Here is a 17,924-nt window from a genome sequence, read left to right as displayed (position 1 = left end):
AGCTGAGCTGTGTGATCACACTTGTTACTGTGTGTTCACAGTCATCGCTGTCTGCAGCACCTGAAGGAAAGTTATGCAGACAGTCTGCACTCTTCCAGCTTGCCGAGGTAAGAATTTTCATAGTATAATTGAGCAACCAAACTAAACTTCATTTAAAAACTGAAATACAGATGCAGCCAATTTCAATTGCTGTTCCCAGCTGACTGACAGAAAACTCCCAGTCAGTTCCTATCCAGTTATCAATTGCTAGGAATCTCTCTTTCTCCTGTGGTGTTTCTGCTTCTCAATACGAATACCTCTTTTATTCATTTGCTGTGTTACAAAGAGGTGGCAGTTTCTTCACAAAAACTTTGACTTGTAAAGCTTTAAACTGATATCTTTCATGCTAAAATATTCCGACCCGTTGAAATATAAAGACTTATTCAAAGTTAAATTTTACTAATATAAAATAGATGACTAGAATTTTTTAAGACATTAAGACTTAGAGTGAAAGTTGCACTGCAATACAACAAAATCATTCCCAGTAAATATCCATCCATCAATTTCAATCTAATCAATAATCTCAGTTACATAGTTGCACGTTACTCTCGTTTTATCCAACAAGCCATCAGGCAACTTCTTAAAGTAAAACTTTCCACCCAAAAGTCCATCCTTGTCCATGCTCGCGTCTGTTAGCAAGTAGCATGGTATCACCACTACTACTTTTTCTTCTTCTTCTTCTAATCATTTCCGGCAGGCCAAACACCAGCACAGCGCAATGCTGCCCCCTCCCTCAGAGCTGCTCACGAGTTTAAAGGTGTTAGATTACAGGAAATTGCAGAAAAAAACTGCATTAGTTGCATGAAATTCTTTTAAAAAAACTAAACGTTTCACATTAATCTCATAGGTTAAGGCGGTAATTTTGACAGCACTAATTTGAATGCTAATGAAATCAATTAAAGACATATTTGGAACCCCTTAGACTGTCTCATTAATCTGTTGTACGATATCACATACCGTTTTATGATTTTTTAAAAATATTACAAGGATCAGGAAAAGATGTGTGCATTGAGAACTAGGAATTATAAGTATGGTCAAAACAGAGACAGATACACATGCCAGCAAAACGATGCTAAGGGCGCGTTTACACCGAACGCGATAGACGCAACCAGAGCTTCAGGTTTACATGTAAAGTCAATGGAGGAGTGCGATGAAGCGCGACTGGGGGTCGCACGAAACTTCAGAAGCAGATTTGCGTCGCGAAAACGCTTTTCTGCCTGATTCGCGCAACCAAGTAGAGCGACTGACACGTTTGAAGCGCGAAGTAAAATACACGCTGCAGTTTGTGTGGTGCATTTTGTGCATTCGCGCTTATCACGTCTACCGCTCGAGTTGGAAAAATCTGAACTCCAGCGTCAAGTCGCGCCGCGACAACCAATCAGGAGCCTGGTGACGTCCTGCTCTGACCTAGGTCAAAAGGGCAGGTCCAGCCAAAGCCATTCATTCTAGCAATCAGTAGTTTTCTGATGAGGCAGCAGGCTTTCCAGGACAGAAACAATGTTCTTATTTTTCTCCTCCTTCTCCCTGAGGCTCTTCCACTTTAAGCTGGGTCCTTTTTATTCCTGTCTCTCTGTAAATAGTTATATTTTATATATTTATGTTTAATGTTTTTCTGTTTGAGCATCTTAATATTATTTCAAATAAATTTTTGTAATGACTAATGTGTAAGTCTGATTATGATTATGATTGTGTCAGGATACATGACCTGCCATTATCCAATGACACATCTGCTTTCTGGTATCTTTTGCTCGTTTCTCCTCCTCTTCTTTTCTCTTTTTTCTAAACTGAGGACCTGATGACTTCCATTGGTTTTAATTTTGCACTCCAGTATAAACACCCATCCCCCGACCCGAGGATCACCACAACTTAACCTAATAGACCTACACATTAGTTCACAGATTCACTTTGTCTAGGGTTTATTTCTGGGATTTCGCACAACCCAGGATTCAAATCATGAATACATAATGGGCTTGGATTTACAACATTATGAATGAAATGTGCTCTATTTGGAAGCATCCGGACCCCCTCCCCTTTCGACAGGTTGTGTGTGAGACTTTAAATCATGAAAATGTAAATTATAAATTTTAAATTGTTATCGATCCCTTTATCCCTAGTCCTAAAGTGTATATTTATTTTTTTACGATTATATTTATTGTTTGTTTACTTGCACTGCTCTATATACTGGACTGTATATAGCGGAGATGACAATAAAGTTTACTTTAACTTCAGCACAGCAGCGAGCAGGCGCACCGAGGGCTCTCGCGCTCACTTTTCGCATATAGAATTTTGAAAAAACATTGGTGCAAATTATAAGTCTGTATCATAATGTCTGATGTTTTCGTGTTTGTTGGTTTGTTTTTATTTTGTTTTATTTTGCAAGTTGGTTATTAGATGCTGCTCCAGCCAGCCAGAGAATCCCCCGCTGTCAAAAAATGGCAAATTTCACTTCCACAAAGTTTACAAATCCACAAGATCAACTATACAAAGGCAAAAATTTCATTATGAACTCTATTTAAAAACTCTAGTCCTATGTAACAGAATTAGATACAGTATATAAATCAACTAATCAAATATGATGTGATTAAGCTACAGTGACTTAGTTCTAGCTATGGTATACACTTTAATGACTCAACAATTATATAGTGTTTGAAGTATATTTTAATGCATAATATTTGCACTTTCACTTTTGTTAAAGTTTATTTTTACAGAACGTACATATGCTGTTATATTGATACTTTACATGATTTAGGATATGTACTTCTTCTACAACTGTAAAAAGTTGATAATCAGCATTTATCAGTGCATTTGTTCACTGTTTATTGAAACAGTTAAGTTAGTAAACATTTTACTAATATCTACAGAAGTACTTACCAGAAACAGCTCTTGAATATTGTTTTTGCTAGTCTCTTTACGAACACTATTAGGATTTTTATATAAAGAAATATGCAAACTTAGCAAACTAAAATGAAAATAATTTAAAGAAAATTGTACAAATATCAGTGACAACAGACAACAGCAAAAACCTGAATAATAGCAAAAATCTGAACCATTTGATTAAAAACGACAAATGAGACAGCCTGTCACATATTCCTCTCCTTTCCACTATACAGACTCAGGCTTACTCAGAGAACTTGTGATATTATCTAGATCAGCGGTCCCCAACCCCCGGGCCTCGGACCGGTACCGGTCCGTGAGTCGTTTGGTACCGGGCCGCGAGAGTTGAGGCTCAGGTGTGAAATGTATGGTTTTCAGGGGGTTTTTTTTATCAGTTTTCAGCGTTATTTTGTTATCGTTTTTATCGTTAACTCTGTTTTCCTGGGTCTTTTCACGTGTGTTATGAATAAATCTTTTTTTCCGGTACCGGTACTAGTTTTATTTTGTTGTATTTATCCGCGACACCTTAAAGGCCGGTCCGTGCAAATATTGTCAGGCATAAACCGGTCCGTGAGGCAAAAAAGGTTGGGGACCGCTGATCTAGATGAACTATTACAGTCTGAACCCACAGTGAGTTGACTTCACAACTGTGCTTCACTGAGTGGCTATTTGGCAGCCACATAAGAACATTTTATATTTACTGACATTTTATAAAATGAAGTTTATTCAGCTGACTAAGAAACACATTTTACTTTTTCTTGGAAATGATGTGTGTTCTTTGTGATGATTTTTTTTTTTTATCATAAAAGGTATGCGACTGAGGTCTAGAGCTTTCAGAACTTGTCTTTGATTGATTTCTTTAGCACTTTAGCAATCCAGTGACAGTTGTTAGTATTTCCACTGCTACACAACAAACAATAAATGGTGATAATTCATTTGTCAAAACTTATTTCCCGAATTATAAATGCATAATGGTTCAAAAGAATGCCTTTGTTGCTGCCAACTCGATTTAATGCAGTAACCTGAACTGTCCATCAAAGTGATCAATCACATTAGGAGCCTCGCTTTTTTTGCGCTTTGCCTCCAAGCAGTCAAAAGTCTGTTGATTTGAGCAAGCAGTATTTCTCTCCCAGCTCAAAGAGCAAACCACGAGAGCGTGAAACTGTAGCAGCACATGCACATGGCTGTTGAGTTCTACCTGCACAGGTTGTTGAATTTATGCATGTTTGGCAATGAATACCTCGTCCATGAAATGGACACAGAAGACAACAAGGCATCCGTACTGTTACCATCAGCATTTTAATGCAGATGTCTAGAGATCTTAGTTTTCTTAACAAAAAGAGGCGACTTTCCCCTTTTTCTATAGGTTGTCTGTGTTCAGGGACCAGTCTAAGTTGTTATCTAGGTATAAACCTAATATTTTGTTACTACCTCTACATCCACCCCATAAACATGCTGGGGAGGGGGCCTGAATCTTGGTAAATCTTGGTAAATCTACTATTATTTCCATTTCGGTATGGGGTAGTTTTTGTGACTGAATGCTGAATTAAGAAGAAAAATTATTTGAGGGTTTTTATTTTGAAATCAAAAATCAGACTGATATGATACTGACTGAATACCACTATGAGGATGTATACTGTTAAAGTGATATTATTATGTAGAAGCTCCATTTCCTTTTAGTAACATTCAAAACTGACCTGACTTGATGGCAGAAATCCTCAAGATGTTTCGCAATGCACTATATCTGAACAACCACTAAAAGAAGAAGAGCAAAATAGTTTGGGAAATACAAAGAAGAAGACTGTTTTTCTAACATATAATAATTAGTTATTTACAGTTAAACTTAGATTTGAGTTTTTTATATGGAAACATTTACAGTTCAATAATATTTTTAATCTTTTATGTTAAGGAACATTAATGTGCAATAACTGCAGACTGTCACTGTCTGCCTTTTGGCTCAACTTGAACAACTTTCAGTTTATATTTGCTACAAACATAAAAACAAAACTACACCGACAAACATTTATCTTCTTTTAGCCTTTCTCCTATTACTATAATGATTATGGCATATATACATATACCTCTTTATACCGTCTCACCTCCTTAATGGGAGCGTCAATCATTGCCATACATACAGCATTAATGGGCGCGTCAATCATTTCCATACATACGGCATTAATTAATTAATTAATTAATTAAATTAATTAATTAATATCTATCTATCTGTTTTTTTTATATGATGCTTTTCTAGTTTACTTGAAAGCACTTTATACAACATGTCACATTCAGACAGACACAATTTTTTCTTTGCCTAAGTGCTTTCTGTCTAGCATTCAAACACATTCACCCTGGGGCAGCCAGGGATTGAACCACCAACCTTCCAACCAGCTGTATTGTAAATGCTAGTTCTTTTGATTTTCATATTCATCATCCATCTGCAAATGCAATGTTATGTCCTCAGTTTGCATTTGTTACATGTGTTCCTTTAAATGTGCTTTGCCAGTACATAACATAATGGTCACCAAAATTTGTATCCGCAACAGAATTTGATCCAGTCACCATTAAATACGAAATGAAGAACTTGCAAAAGCACCACTGGCCTGTATACACAAATAGTTGTTTTAAAGACGGGTTGGGCATTATGATTCCATGACAATTATAGAAGACCTTAATACATTTAAAATGCATGATAGCATGCAGTAAAAAAAAAAATGACTACATCACTGATGGGGAATTTTGTTACTGTCATAAACCAGGCAAAGACACGGTACTGTCATTTTAAGGGTCGATGTAGTCTGTCATTTAAAGATATTAAATGTTAGACTACGTCGATAGGCATGAGGAAATGATAATATTTGGGAGGGAAAAACTGCTATTGGTGGTATTTGAGTGAACTGTTGCCAGTCTTTGTCTTTGATTTAAGCTTTTCTGTTCCAAATAGATGTGTTTAGCATCTGAAGCTGGAAAAATGGACACAGTTGCATCTCAGCCAGAGGACAGCTCCTCCACAGACCCTCTCCAACAAACTGCTATCAAGCCAGAGGTCAAGGAGGAGAGAGCAGACACTGACCTCTCCTCTGCCTCTTCTCACAAAGCAGCGCTCTTACCTTCGCTCTACTCTCTCACGTCTACCTCCACTAATGCCATTCTCCCACAGTTCAGCAGCCAAAATGCACTTGTCAAAAAAAAGGGTAAGAAAAGAGACTTGGCCAAGTCAAATGATAATGATGAGAGCCGGTGTTCATCAAAGAAAGTTATAAAGAAGGCTAACCCTTCAGAAAGCCTGGACAGTGTATTCAGTACAATCGAGTCAGTGGCTAAAGGGGCCTGTTTGGACACAGAGGAAAAGTCCAAGAAGAAAGATGACAATTGTCTTAGTGGTGGGTTGCCCAAAAAGAAGAGTAAGCCGAAAATCAAGAGCTTTGTCAAAGAGGAAGAGGAGATGGATGACAGCAGTGGGCAGAGTGGACAGCACAGCTCCCCTGAGGTGGAAATGAAAGAAAAGTTGTCTGATATTAGCTCCAGGACAGAAGCAGCAAACATGGAAAGCACTGATTCCCAAGGACAGACAATAGAACCCCATAAGTCCTCTTGCAATCATTCACTTGTTAATCTTGAAGAGCACGACAAAGGAAAGGAAAGGTCAAGCGATGCAACTTGTGAGTCTAACACTGAAAATCGTGGGTCCAGGAAATCAGAGCGAACCTGTAAAGGCGCCTTATATAAAACTCTGGTCTCTGAGGGAATGCTGACTTCACTGAGAGCCAATATTGACCGAGGTATCTATTTTGATTCAAGAACAATGTGACTGATACGTGTAAGGGGCACAATTTAATTCGTGTTATGCAAATATCTGCAGGTAAAAGAGGTATTTTCCGTACGTCTGATCATGATGCTAACTGGAGTGATGACAGCTGGACAGTTTCACAGATAGGACCTAATTATCCCAGGAAGTTCAAGAAGTCCAAGTCCAAAGATGAGTCTTCTCAGGGGTGAGTTGTCTTTTCTTACAGTCATTCTGAGGAATAGGAGCAAGTAACTAATCCTTCCATTTTCAATCCAAGTATTATTCTCACTCTTGTGGCCTGTAGTAACTTGAAAATATAATTATATATAGATATATTTGTAATATTGGTCCCAGGTAAAAAGAGAGGTCAGTTGAGTCCAAGTTTGAAATAATTATTCATGGGTATCATGAAGAGTCTTAAGAAGAAAGTGTGTTTTTACATTTTGCATATTTCTTTTGCAATGGCTTTCTATTACTATTTCATTGTCCAGCTACGTCATATTTTCTTTTCATTTTTACTGACAATAAGTACTACTTTGAGGAGCTGTTTATCTTGAATGTGTAAGCTGGTATGTTACCTACAGTCTGATAAAGTATTATTTTCTGATTTCTTAGTTTGTTTTTGTTTTTTGCACTTGCATTACATGCATTAAAAATGCACTTTTTACCCCTCAGCTTGAAAGGCTGATTGGGGTATTGTTGTTACCCCGCCGGATGGGCAGGTGGGCGATGTGGACACCAAAGTTTGTGAATGCAATAACTCCAGAACAAAGCCAGCCAAACCCATTTGTTCTCTGACTGGATTGTTAAATTTGTGATTGACATGACATAACCAATGACCTGAAAGGAAGAAAAATCAGGTCAAAATTCATACTTCCAAGTTGAAACTCACACACAAGCGAGGGAACTCGAGAGCAGAGTTTTACACACACATAGTTTTTTTGCTTTGTATCTGTAAACAGACCTTAACAAAAAAAAAAAATTGCAACTTGTGTTTTCACAAACACAAATCTTTTTTTTTTTTTTTTTTTTTTTAACATGCATACAAATTCTCATCTATGAATGCACAAACATAAAATTTTCAGATATTACACAGTCTGATTTATGGGTACGAAATATTTATGACCACAATCTGAGTCCATGGAATTCCCAACATGGCTGTTGTTCTGGGGTTTTTAGACACATCTCTTTACTGGTTTTCTTTCCAGAGTCATTGAACTCTTTCACTTCCTACCTCTGCCAGGCTTGTTCTGTACTGTGTGGCTCTCTTTGAAATTCTTTGATATTTTTTACTCCGTTTCTTAACACTGTGATAACTTTGGATATCCATGTCTTGCTCTTGTGAGCAGCTGACCTATTTTTTTGTTCATGGCATGATGCTTTCTGAACAGACAACTTGAACCCTTGATTAAGTTTTAATCGTGTGTGTTAATTAGTGGTGCAACGGATCAAAAATCTCACGGTTCAGATCGGATCACGGTTTTAAGTCACGGATCGTATCAATTTTCGGATCAGCAAAAAAAAGAAAAAAAGACAAAATTTTAACATTTACTTATTAACTTAAGTATTTTTTTGCCTATTAAAAACATTCAACTCAAGACTCATTATTATTGTATATATACAGTGGCTTGCAAAAGTATTCGGCCCCCTTGAACTTTCCCACATTTTGTCACATTACAGCCACAAACATGAATCAATTTTATTGGAATTCCACGTGAAAGACCAATACAAAGTGGTGTACACGTGAGAAGTGGAACGAAAATCATACATGATTCCAAACATTTTTTACAAATAAATAACTGAAAAGTGGGGTCTGCGTAATTATTCAGCCCCCTGAGTCAATACTTTGTAGAACCACCTTTTGCTGTAATTGCAGCTGCCAGTCTTTTAGGGTATGTCTCTACCAGCTTTGCACATCTACAGACTAAAATCCTTGCCCATTCTTCTTTGCAAAACAGCTCCACAACTGCCCTGTGACTGCCTCAGAGGTTGTCTAAGAGAATATTGGGAGCAACAACACCATGAAGTCCAAAGAACACCCCAGACAGGTCAGGGATAAAGTTATTGAGAAATTTAAAGCAGGCTTAGGCTACAAAGCCTTGAACATCCCACGGAGCACTGTTCAAGCCATCATTCAGAAATGGAAGGAGTATGGCACAGCTGTAAACCTACCAAGACAAGGCCGTCCACCTAAACTCACAGGCCGAGCAAGGAGAGCGCTGATCAGAAATGCAGCCAAGAGGCCCATGGTGACTCTGGACGAGCTGTAGAGATCTACAGCTCAGGTGGGGGAATCTGTCCATAGGACAACTATTAGTCGTGCACTGCACAAAGTTGGCCTTTATGGAAGAGTGGCAAGAAGAAAGCCGTTGTTAACAGAAAACCATAAGAAGTCCCATTTGCAGTTTGCCACAAGCCATGTGGGGGACAGAGCAAACATGTGGAAGAAGGAGCTCTGGTCAGATGAGACCAAAATGGAACTTTTTGGCCAAAATGCAAAACGCTATGTGTGGCGGAAAACTAACACTGCACATCACTCTGAACACACCATCCCCACTGTCAAATATGGTGGTGGCAGCATCATGCTCTGGGGGTGCTTCTCTTCAGCAGGGACAGGGAAGCTGGTCAGAGTTGATGGGAAGATGGATGGAGCCAAATACAGGGCAATCTTGGAAGACAACCTCTTGGAGTCTGCAAAAGACCTGAGACTGGGGCGGAGGTTCACCTTCCAGCAGGACAACGACCCTAAACATAAAGCCAGGGCAACAATGGAATGGTTTAAAACAAAACATATCCATGTGTTAGAATGGCCCAGTCAAAGTCCAGATCTAAATCCAATCGAGAATCTGTGGCAAGATCTGAAAACTGCTGTTCACAAAAGCTGTCCATCTAATCTGACTGAGCTGGAGCTGTTTTGCAAAGAAGAATGGGCAAGGATTTCAGTCTGTAGATGTGCAAAGCTGGTAGAGACATACCCTAAAAGACTGGCAGCTGTAATTGCAGCAAAAGGTGGTTCTACAAAGTATTGACTCAGGGGGCTGAATAATTATGCACACCCCACTTTTCAGTTATTTATTTGTAAAAAATGTTTGGAATTATGTATGATTTTCGTTCCACTTCTCACGTGTACACCACTTTGTATTGGTCTTTCACGTGGAATTCCAATAAAATTGATTCATGTTTGTGGCTGTAATGTGACAAAATGTGGAAAAGTTCAAGGGGGCCGAATACTTTTGCAAGCCACTGTATATAATAGTTAAGTATGTCGAGGGCCATAAAGAACCACAAAAATGGAAACCACACTCAGCAGTTCATTGCACCTAAATTTTGTTGTGCAAGTAGTTTTAATGCTCATTCTTTCCCTGTGTCCAGTTTATTGTTCTGTGCTGGTGTATGAAGAATTTATAAGATCACTGACATTTGGCTTTTTTTTTTTTTAAGCTTGTTAAGCTACCCTTTGTAAATCTCTGAAATTTACTTGTCAGCCTAGGTAAACTGGAGGAGGAGTTTGAGAAGAAGTTTAACAGCCTGCCACAGTATAGCCCGATGACATTTGATAAAAAGGGCACTGCTGTTGCAAAAAAAAAGAAGTCCGACAGCACCACCATCCAAAGAGATGAGTCTAAGACCGGAAAAGGTAGGAACAAAGTTTGAGGTCCAGTCTACACTAGAATAAATGCTGTGATATACATATGAGTGACAAATTAAAGAAACACTCAAACCCTCGGCCCCTGAAGATTTGGTGGATTTTGTTTGGGGGGGGTTTGTGTTCCCTTTGACTGAAGATTGAATGGTTACTGGATGTGGTTCTTGAGGATCACGATACCCCAGTGCATAGGGCATAACAGTTCACAACAGTTCACTGGGTGATTAGATGAGGATTATTTGAATCGTATTCTATGGCCTTCACAGTCATTGGACCGTACCCTAACTGAAGATTTGGCCCAGTTGTTAGACAGCAATTTCCACTGCTGGCATCAAAACATCTAACTATAAATATATTTTCGATCAATGTTTTAGACATCTATGGATGTTGAAGGCACTAAAGCTTGATGTTGATTTTTTTTTATTAATTTGTCACCCAACGCTACACCCTCACTTTTCATCCATAATCCACTCTATACCTGTTTATACAGTCCTGTCCAGGTACTAAGGACCAGTTCTCATTATCTATAAAAAAGAGAAACAAACCAAAGAAACCTTTGGACTTCATAACATTGAATTTCCATGATCTTCATTTCTTTACCTATCTCTTTTTTTGTTGTTTTTTGTTGTTTGTTTGTTTGTTTTTTCTGTTTTTTTTTTTGCGATATCAGGGCCATCTCAGAAAAAGACTACATTCCACAAGATTGTTAGGACGAGATTGCACAAACACAAAAAGGAGAAACCAGGTGCAGTGGAAAAAGGTGAAATAGATTGTTGATTTTTGCGCTTTATATAGCGGTTATATATAGTTAAATAACTGAAACACAGGGGATGAAAATGTTCAAAAGTTACCTGTTTTTGTGATTTTAAGTTATTAAACAGAACTGTAACTAAAGGACACAGGGGATATCTATGAAATACTCTGCAGAGAATTATTTGTAAACAGTATGCTTTTGTTTGGTCACAATGAATGATAAAATTGTAATCTTTAAGTCATTGTTAAGAGGACTCAAATGTCTGTGCCGGTGATTTTCAGTTTTTTTTTTTATGTCTGTGCAATGGTCAAATGACTGAAACCATTGTGGTGATTGTGCTCCACAGCAGTGGGACAGACTGATTCCACACTGGATATAGGTTCGGAAGTCAAATTATGTGCTCCTGTTCCCATAATGTGCCCAGATGTCCAGGGCACCGCTAGCATGGAGATACTAGTTGGTAGCCAGAAACGAAAGGCAAGGAAGACCAAGATCACACACTTGGTGCGCACGGCACATGGCAGTGTGTCTCCAAGTGAGGGTGAGTAATGTCAATCTCCATTTTCTTTTTAAAGTTTAGCTCAATGTATCAATATACATGGAAAAAAAATGTGTCATTTTGAAAGTGGCAGGTCCAACTTGATAGTCCAGAATTTGTCTTATGCTGATATTATATTTTTATTTAGTTAATTAGTAAGATACTCAGTCCACCCAGACTGATATGTTAAGGAAACTGAAACTAAAAGCTTATTAGCTGGTAGCAGCCTGTACCTACATTGTCTGATAATCCTCGTATACATGCAGTATCTTGGCATTAAACTGTAAATTGAAAATGGCAGCAATGTATTTCCCAAAGTCTCCGCAACTCTGAAAGTCTCCGTGTGGTCAACAACTGACACACATTATGCCCCTATCGTGTGTCCCAATCAGAGATAGTCAGGGGCGGGACCTCTATGATTGGCCGTGGTCCTGTAGTTGTCCCGTAGTCCTTTGTGTGTACGTTTGAAAGTGCAGGTGGAAGAGGGAGGTGAGTAGCTTGAATAAAGCAATATCGATTAATTAAATCCTGAATCGACTTTTAAATATAAATGTATTTTGCCAGAAACGCCAGAATCTCAGGTTAAAGCTCTCAAAACTATTTCAACAACCACCAAACAGCAATTAAGAGCAGGTAAACAGATTCTGCACAAAGACGTAAACATAGAGCGCGGACCCGACACCTCAGAATCAGCATTCTCTTTCTCGACTTTCTCACCCGACGGCACGTACACGTACACATATATATGTGTGTGTGTGTGTGTGTGTGTGTGTATGTATGTATGTATGTATGTATGTATGTATATATATATATATATATATATATATATATATATATATATATATATGTATATGTATATATGTATATGTATATGTATATATATATATGTATATGTGTGTATATATATGTATAAAATATATAAAAATTAAAACAATTAAAGAAAATTGTACAAGAAATATTTGAGCTGTGACAACACACAAGTCCAGGGCAGGAGACCAGAGTGATGGGTTTACAGCCGACAAAACTAAAGTTAATCTCTCGTTTGAGAGGTGACAGTTCTTCAACAAACTTAAAGAAATTCAGTCACTTTCTTTACAAGCTCCTTAGATCAGCTTTACCTTAGCTGTTTTATCATACACAGATCAGATGTTCAGATCAGACAAAAGTGTGTACTGCTGTTTCACACAGGGGCCACTTGGCAACAACATAAGCACGTTATATTTTTCACATTTTTAAACATTAGGTTTTACCCTATCAATTACAAAACTATTTTCCCTTTTTCTTAGGAATGATGCATGCTTCTTATTGTGAGGTTTTTTTTAATATAAAAGATATATGATGTTGTATATCAGATTAATGGAACAGCAGTTCAGAGGCTTCAGAACTTGTCTTTGAATATTTTAAAGGTTTCTTCAGCATTAAAATAATTCAGTGATAGCTGTCGGTAGAGGAAAGTAACTGTTGATAGTTAATTTGTCAAATTGTTCACAAATATGATTTAAAGCAGCACTTATTTTGCTGCCATGGTGTAACTTGCTTTAATGCAGTAACCTGAACTGCAGAGCCATTGAATTTCCATTCATTCCAGTGAACCATTTTTTTTCCCTTTGCACCAATGGCAGATTATGGAGCCTCGCAATAGTTCTGGAAGTTGGCAACATAGCTTGTTAGCAGCACAAAAGACTGAGATGTACTTTGTAAAGTTCAGATGTTTAAAAGTAAAAATAAATATCTATGAGTATACCCAGATAAAATGAACTTGTGCTGTACAATGCATGCCTAATGTATTGGTAGGTTATCTATTAATACATTAGGAGATTTAGGTGTTGTAGGATGATGTTACCAGGACAATAACTGCACTTTTACCTGCTATTACAGAATTAGAGAATAAAACTTTTAGCTGTGTTTTTGTAGTGCAGTCCCTATGACAGAGTAGAATGTGTGTTGAATGAAAAACTGCTACACATGATTATTACACTATTATATACTGTTATACACTATTTACTCTTACAATCTCACTATTTTCTGTCGTTTTTTGTTTTATTTTGTTTCCTAATGACATCTTAAAATGCCCTGTCCCCAAGCATTTTTGTTCAAGTTAATTAGTAATACAAATTGCAAAAATACAAATAAACCGACATGTTTCATTACTGTTGCATAGCCTTACTTATTATATTTTGCACCAAATGTTATTTTTTGTATTCATACATTTTTTTAATGCGCACATCTATGAAATAAGTTGTGTCCCTGAATTGCCTGCCCAGGGTTGCCAATCTGATGCTGGGCTAACACAGAGAGACGGACAACCATTTGCACTCACAATCAAAACTGGGGGCAATGTAGAATCTCTAGTTAACCTAACCCCACTTCATTGCATGTCTTTGGACTGTAGTAGTAAGCTGGAGTACCCAGAGAGAACCCACACAAAAACACAGGGAGAACATGCACACTTCACAAAGGTGGAGTCAAACCCAGGACCTTGAGGCAAAAGTGCTAACCACCACAGTGTGCCCTTTAAAAAAATGTACATTATTTCTCCAAACTCCAAACATGTCAGATAGCACATAGACTGTCCATGTAAAAAAATACTATGAAGACTATTTAAAAATAAAAATTTCAAATGTAGTATACAAAATCAAGTATCAATGCCTATTTTCAACTCTTGAGACAATTAAATTAAGCAAGCCTTTAGTTGATGTTGATATGAGACTTCTATTACGAAGTAAAAAGGTAATAATATTGAAAATTATATTTCACCATCCAGAGGACCCCACTGGATCTTTATCTGGCTGAAAGTTTTGTAGGTCAATAAAGGATGTAAATTGTAAATGTGCTGGATCTAATCAAAGGGTTTTATACAATATGTCTCATTCTCCCTTTCATACACACAATCATACAAGCACGTTTTCTTTGAGCATTCCACTATGTCCGCAATGTGTAGTGGACAGAGTAGAGACTCAAGCGGGCTGCGTCAGCACCCAAGTTTGTCAACGCAATAACTCAAGAACAAGTAACTTAGGAGGTTAGCAGGTCTTTTTGTGGTAGAGTTGAAATGCAGTGGAAATAGAATATTTAGTCATATGTTTAGTTTCATGGTAAAGAGGGACCACTGCATTTATGCAAACTGGCATGATAAAAACTGAATCCACAGACTTTGTGAAAACCAATAGTTTTATTCTTAAATTGACCACTTTATTAGATAAACCTGCTCAACTTCTCGATACTGCAATAATTTGAACTGCCAATCAAATGGCAGCAATTTAAGCATGCAGAGATGGTTGAAGTTCAAACCTAACATCAGAATGAGGAAGAAAGCTGGTCTGAGTAATGCTCGACTATTTCAGAAACAGATCTACTGGGATTTTCCTGCACAATGGTTTCCAGAGTTTCAATAAAATACCCTGACAAATATAAAATATGCAGTTTGTCTAGGCAAAAATGCCTTGTTTGTGCCAGAGGTCAGAGGGGAATGGCAGGGGAGTGTCTAAAATGTATCCAGCAGTTTGTATCTCACTTTTTGTATCGGCCATAATTTCGTTGTACATGTACAATAAGAATAAAGGGCTATTTTATTATTTTCTACTCTACTTAAAGCATTCTTTAAACAAAAGAATTAGCGAAAACGTTCACGCACTCTTACTCTGACGGATGCATCAGGGGGAACTCGAGGTTCTCGCTCAAGGATAGTCTGACACACGAACATAAGGAGCTGGGAATCAATCCACCGAACTTCCAGTCGGTAGATGACCCGTTCTGCCACCTGAGTCACAGCATCCCCAAACATAAGTGTTTGAATATAGCTCCTTCCTTCTTAGTACACCCTTTGCTGTGATGTGTGATGTGCTGTAGATAGTGAAAGAACTGAGTGAGAGCACATTTGATCAAATTAATTTCTACGTACCCCAAGAATCAGCTAATATTTACTTATATGATCCAACCATTTCTACTTGTTAGTGGCATGGTACACTCTGGCATCTCATGTCATGACGGTTTTTGGTAAAATTATTTGGAAACTTAATATGTGAGCAGAAACACGTTCAATATGTCATTAATACAGGGAGTGCAGAATTATTAGGCAAATGAGTATTTTGTCCACATCATCCTCTTCATGCATGTTGTCTTACTCCAAGCTGTATAGGCTCGAAAGCCTACTACCAATTAAGCATATTAGGTGATGTGCATCTCTGTAATGAGAAGGGGTGTGGTCTAATGACATCAACACCCTATATCAGGTGTGCATAATTATTAGGCAACTTCCTTTCCTTTGGCAAAATGGGTCAAAAGAAGGACTTGACAGGCTCAGAAAAGTCAAAAATAGTGAGATATCTTGCAGAGGGATGCAGCAGTCTTAAAATTGCAAAGCTTCTGAAGCGTGATCATCGAACAATCAAGCGTTTCATTCAAAATAGTCAACAGGGTCGCAAGAAGCGTGTGGAAAAACCAAGGCGCAAAATAACTGCCCATGAACTGAGAAAAGTCAAGCGTGCAGCTGCCAAGATGCCACTTGCCACCAGTTTGGCCATATTTCACAGCTGCAACATCACTGGAGTGCCCAAAAGCACAAGGTGTGCAATACTCAGAGACATGGCCAAGGTAAGAAAGGCTGAAAGATGACCACCACTGAACAAGACACACAAGCTGAAACGTCAAGACTGGGCCAAGAAATATCTCAAGACTGATTTTTCTAAGGTTTTATGGACTGATGAAATGAGAGTGAGTCTTGATGGGCCAGATGGATGGGCCCGTGGCTGGATTGGTAAAGGGCAGAGAGCTCCAGTCCGACTCAGACGCCAGCAAGGTGGAGGTGGAGTACTGGTTTGGGCTGGTATCATCAAAGATGAGCTTGTGGGGCCTTTTCGGGTTGAGGATGGAGTCAAGCTCAACTCCCAGTCCTACTGCCAGTTTCTGGAAGACACCTTCTTCAAGCAGTGGTACAGGAAGAAGTCTGCATCCTTCAAGAAAAACATGATTTTCATGCAGGACAATGCTCCATCACACGCGTCCAAGTACTCCACAGCGTGGCTGGCAAGAAAGGGTATAAAAGAAGAAAAACTAATGACATGGCCTCCTTGTTCACCTGATCTGAACCCCATTGAGAACCTGTGGTCCATCATCAAATGTGAGATTTACAAGGAGGGAAAACAGTACACCTCTCTGAACAGTGTCTGGGAGGCTGTGGTTGCTGCTGCACGCAATGTTGATGGTGAACAGATCAAAACACTGACAGAATCCATGGATGGCAGGCTTTTGAGTGTCCTTGCAAAGAAAGGTGGCTATATTGGTCGCTGATTTGTTTTTGTTTTGTTTTTGAATGTCAGAAATGTATATTTGTGAATGTGGAGATGTTATATTGGTTTCACTGGTAAAAATAAATAATTGAAATGGGTATATATTTGTTTTTTGTTAAGTTGCCTAATAATTATGCACAGTAATAGTCACCTGCACACACAGATATCCCCCTAAAATAGCTAAAACTAAAAACAAACTAAAAACTACTTCCAAAAACATTCAGCTTTGATATTAATGAGTTTTTTGGGTTCATTGAGAACATGGTTGTTGTTCAATAATAAAATTATTCCTCAAAAATACAACTTGCCTAATAATTCTGCACTCCCTGTAGTTCACTGGAGTCTCAATATTCAGTTGTGTTCCTGAGAATTGTACATTTGTGCTTTGTTACTACAGAAGACAAAACGAGGGACCTGAACCAGGACCAGGATAAAAAGCCATTACCACAACAGAATTTATGCAATGAAATAGGGTGCTACAGTCACAGAGGAGAGGAGGCAGAAAGAAGCACCATACCACAAGAGCTGCCTGCTTTGTTCAGCTTAGCTGCCCTCGCTGAGGTTGCAGCCATGGAAAATATTCACAGGTAGAGACCGGTTACCATATGCATGGACTTGGCTTGTGATTGTTATTCTTTTGCTAACACTTAAGGATGGTAATATACCAGAGATTAGTTTTATTTATTGCATCATTTTAATTAAGGTAGGCGATTTCTTTTTTTTCGGAAAAAAAAAAAGAAGTATTCCTCATGTATTCCAATGGTATAATTTTGTCCATTTTAAAAACTAGATAGCACTGCTAGCACCCTTACAAGCAGCTGTCTAAAATTTAGATATCATTCAAAACATCTCATATGAACTATTCAGTTCAGTTCAGTTTTATTTATAGGACACCAAATCACAACAACAGTCACCTCAATCCGCTTTAACTAACTATACTGTGAAAATGCCCTTACAGTCTTTATGCAGGCTTAGAATAGTAGGAATCATTGCAACCC

The 17,924-nt window shown here is 38.2% G+C and overlaps 1 protein-coding gene across 7 annotated transcripts in view; it reads left to right on the top strand.

The window, feature by feature from the left end:
• bbx (BBX high mobility group box domain containing) overlaps nt 1-17,924 on the top strand; it is a 38,319-nt gene that overhangs the window by 18,828 nt on the left and 1,567 nt on the right. For 5 of the 7 annotated variants that reach the window (XM_005453906.4, XM_025911023.1, XM_005453907.4 and 2 more), the window contains 7 exons: nt 42-107; nt 5,855-6,692; nt 6,773-6,905; nt 10,186-10,337; nt 11,017-11,106; nt 11,447-11,641; nt 17,324-17,513. In XM_005453906.4, the coding sequence (XP_005453963.1) occupies nt 42-107; nt 5,855-6,692; nt 6,773-6,905; nt 10,186-10,337; nt 11,017-11,106; nt 11,447-11,641; nt 17,324-17,513 (1,664 nt within the window). The remainder of the gene's footprint in view (nt 1-41; nt 108-5,854; nt 6,693-6,772; nt 6,906-10,185; nt 10,338-11,016; nt 11,107-11,446; nt 11,642-17,323; nt 17,514-17,924) is intronic. The other 2 variants (XM_005453911.4, XM_019354889.2) reach the window with 2 other exon arrangements.

The sequence above is a fragment of the Oreochromis niloticus genome, linkage group LG10 (genome assembly GCF_001858045.2).
Source record: "Oreochromis niloticus isolate F11D_XX linkage group LG10, O_niloticus_UMD_NMBU, whole genome shotgun sequence".
Lineage (NCBI taxonomy): Eukaryota > Metazoa > Chordata > Actinopteri > Cichliformes > Cichlidae > Oreochromis > Oreochromis niloticus.
This window is presented reverse-complemented; position numbering and strand designations above follow the sequence as displayed.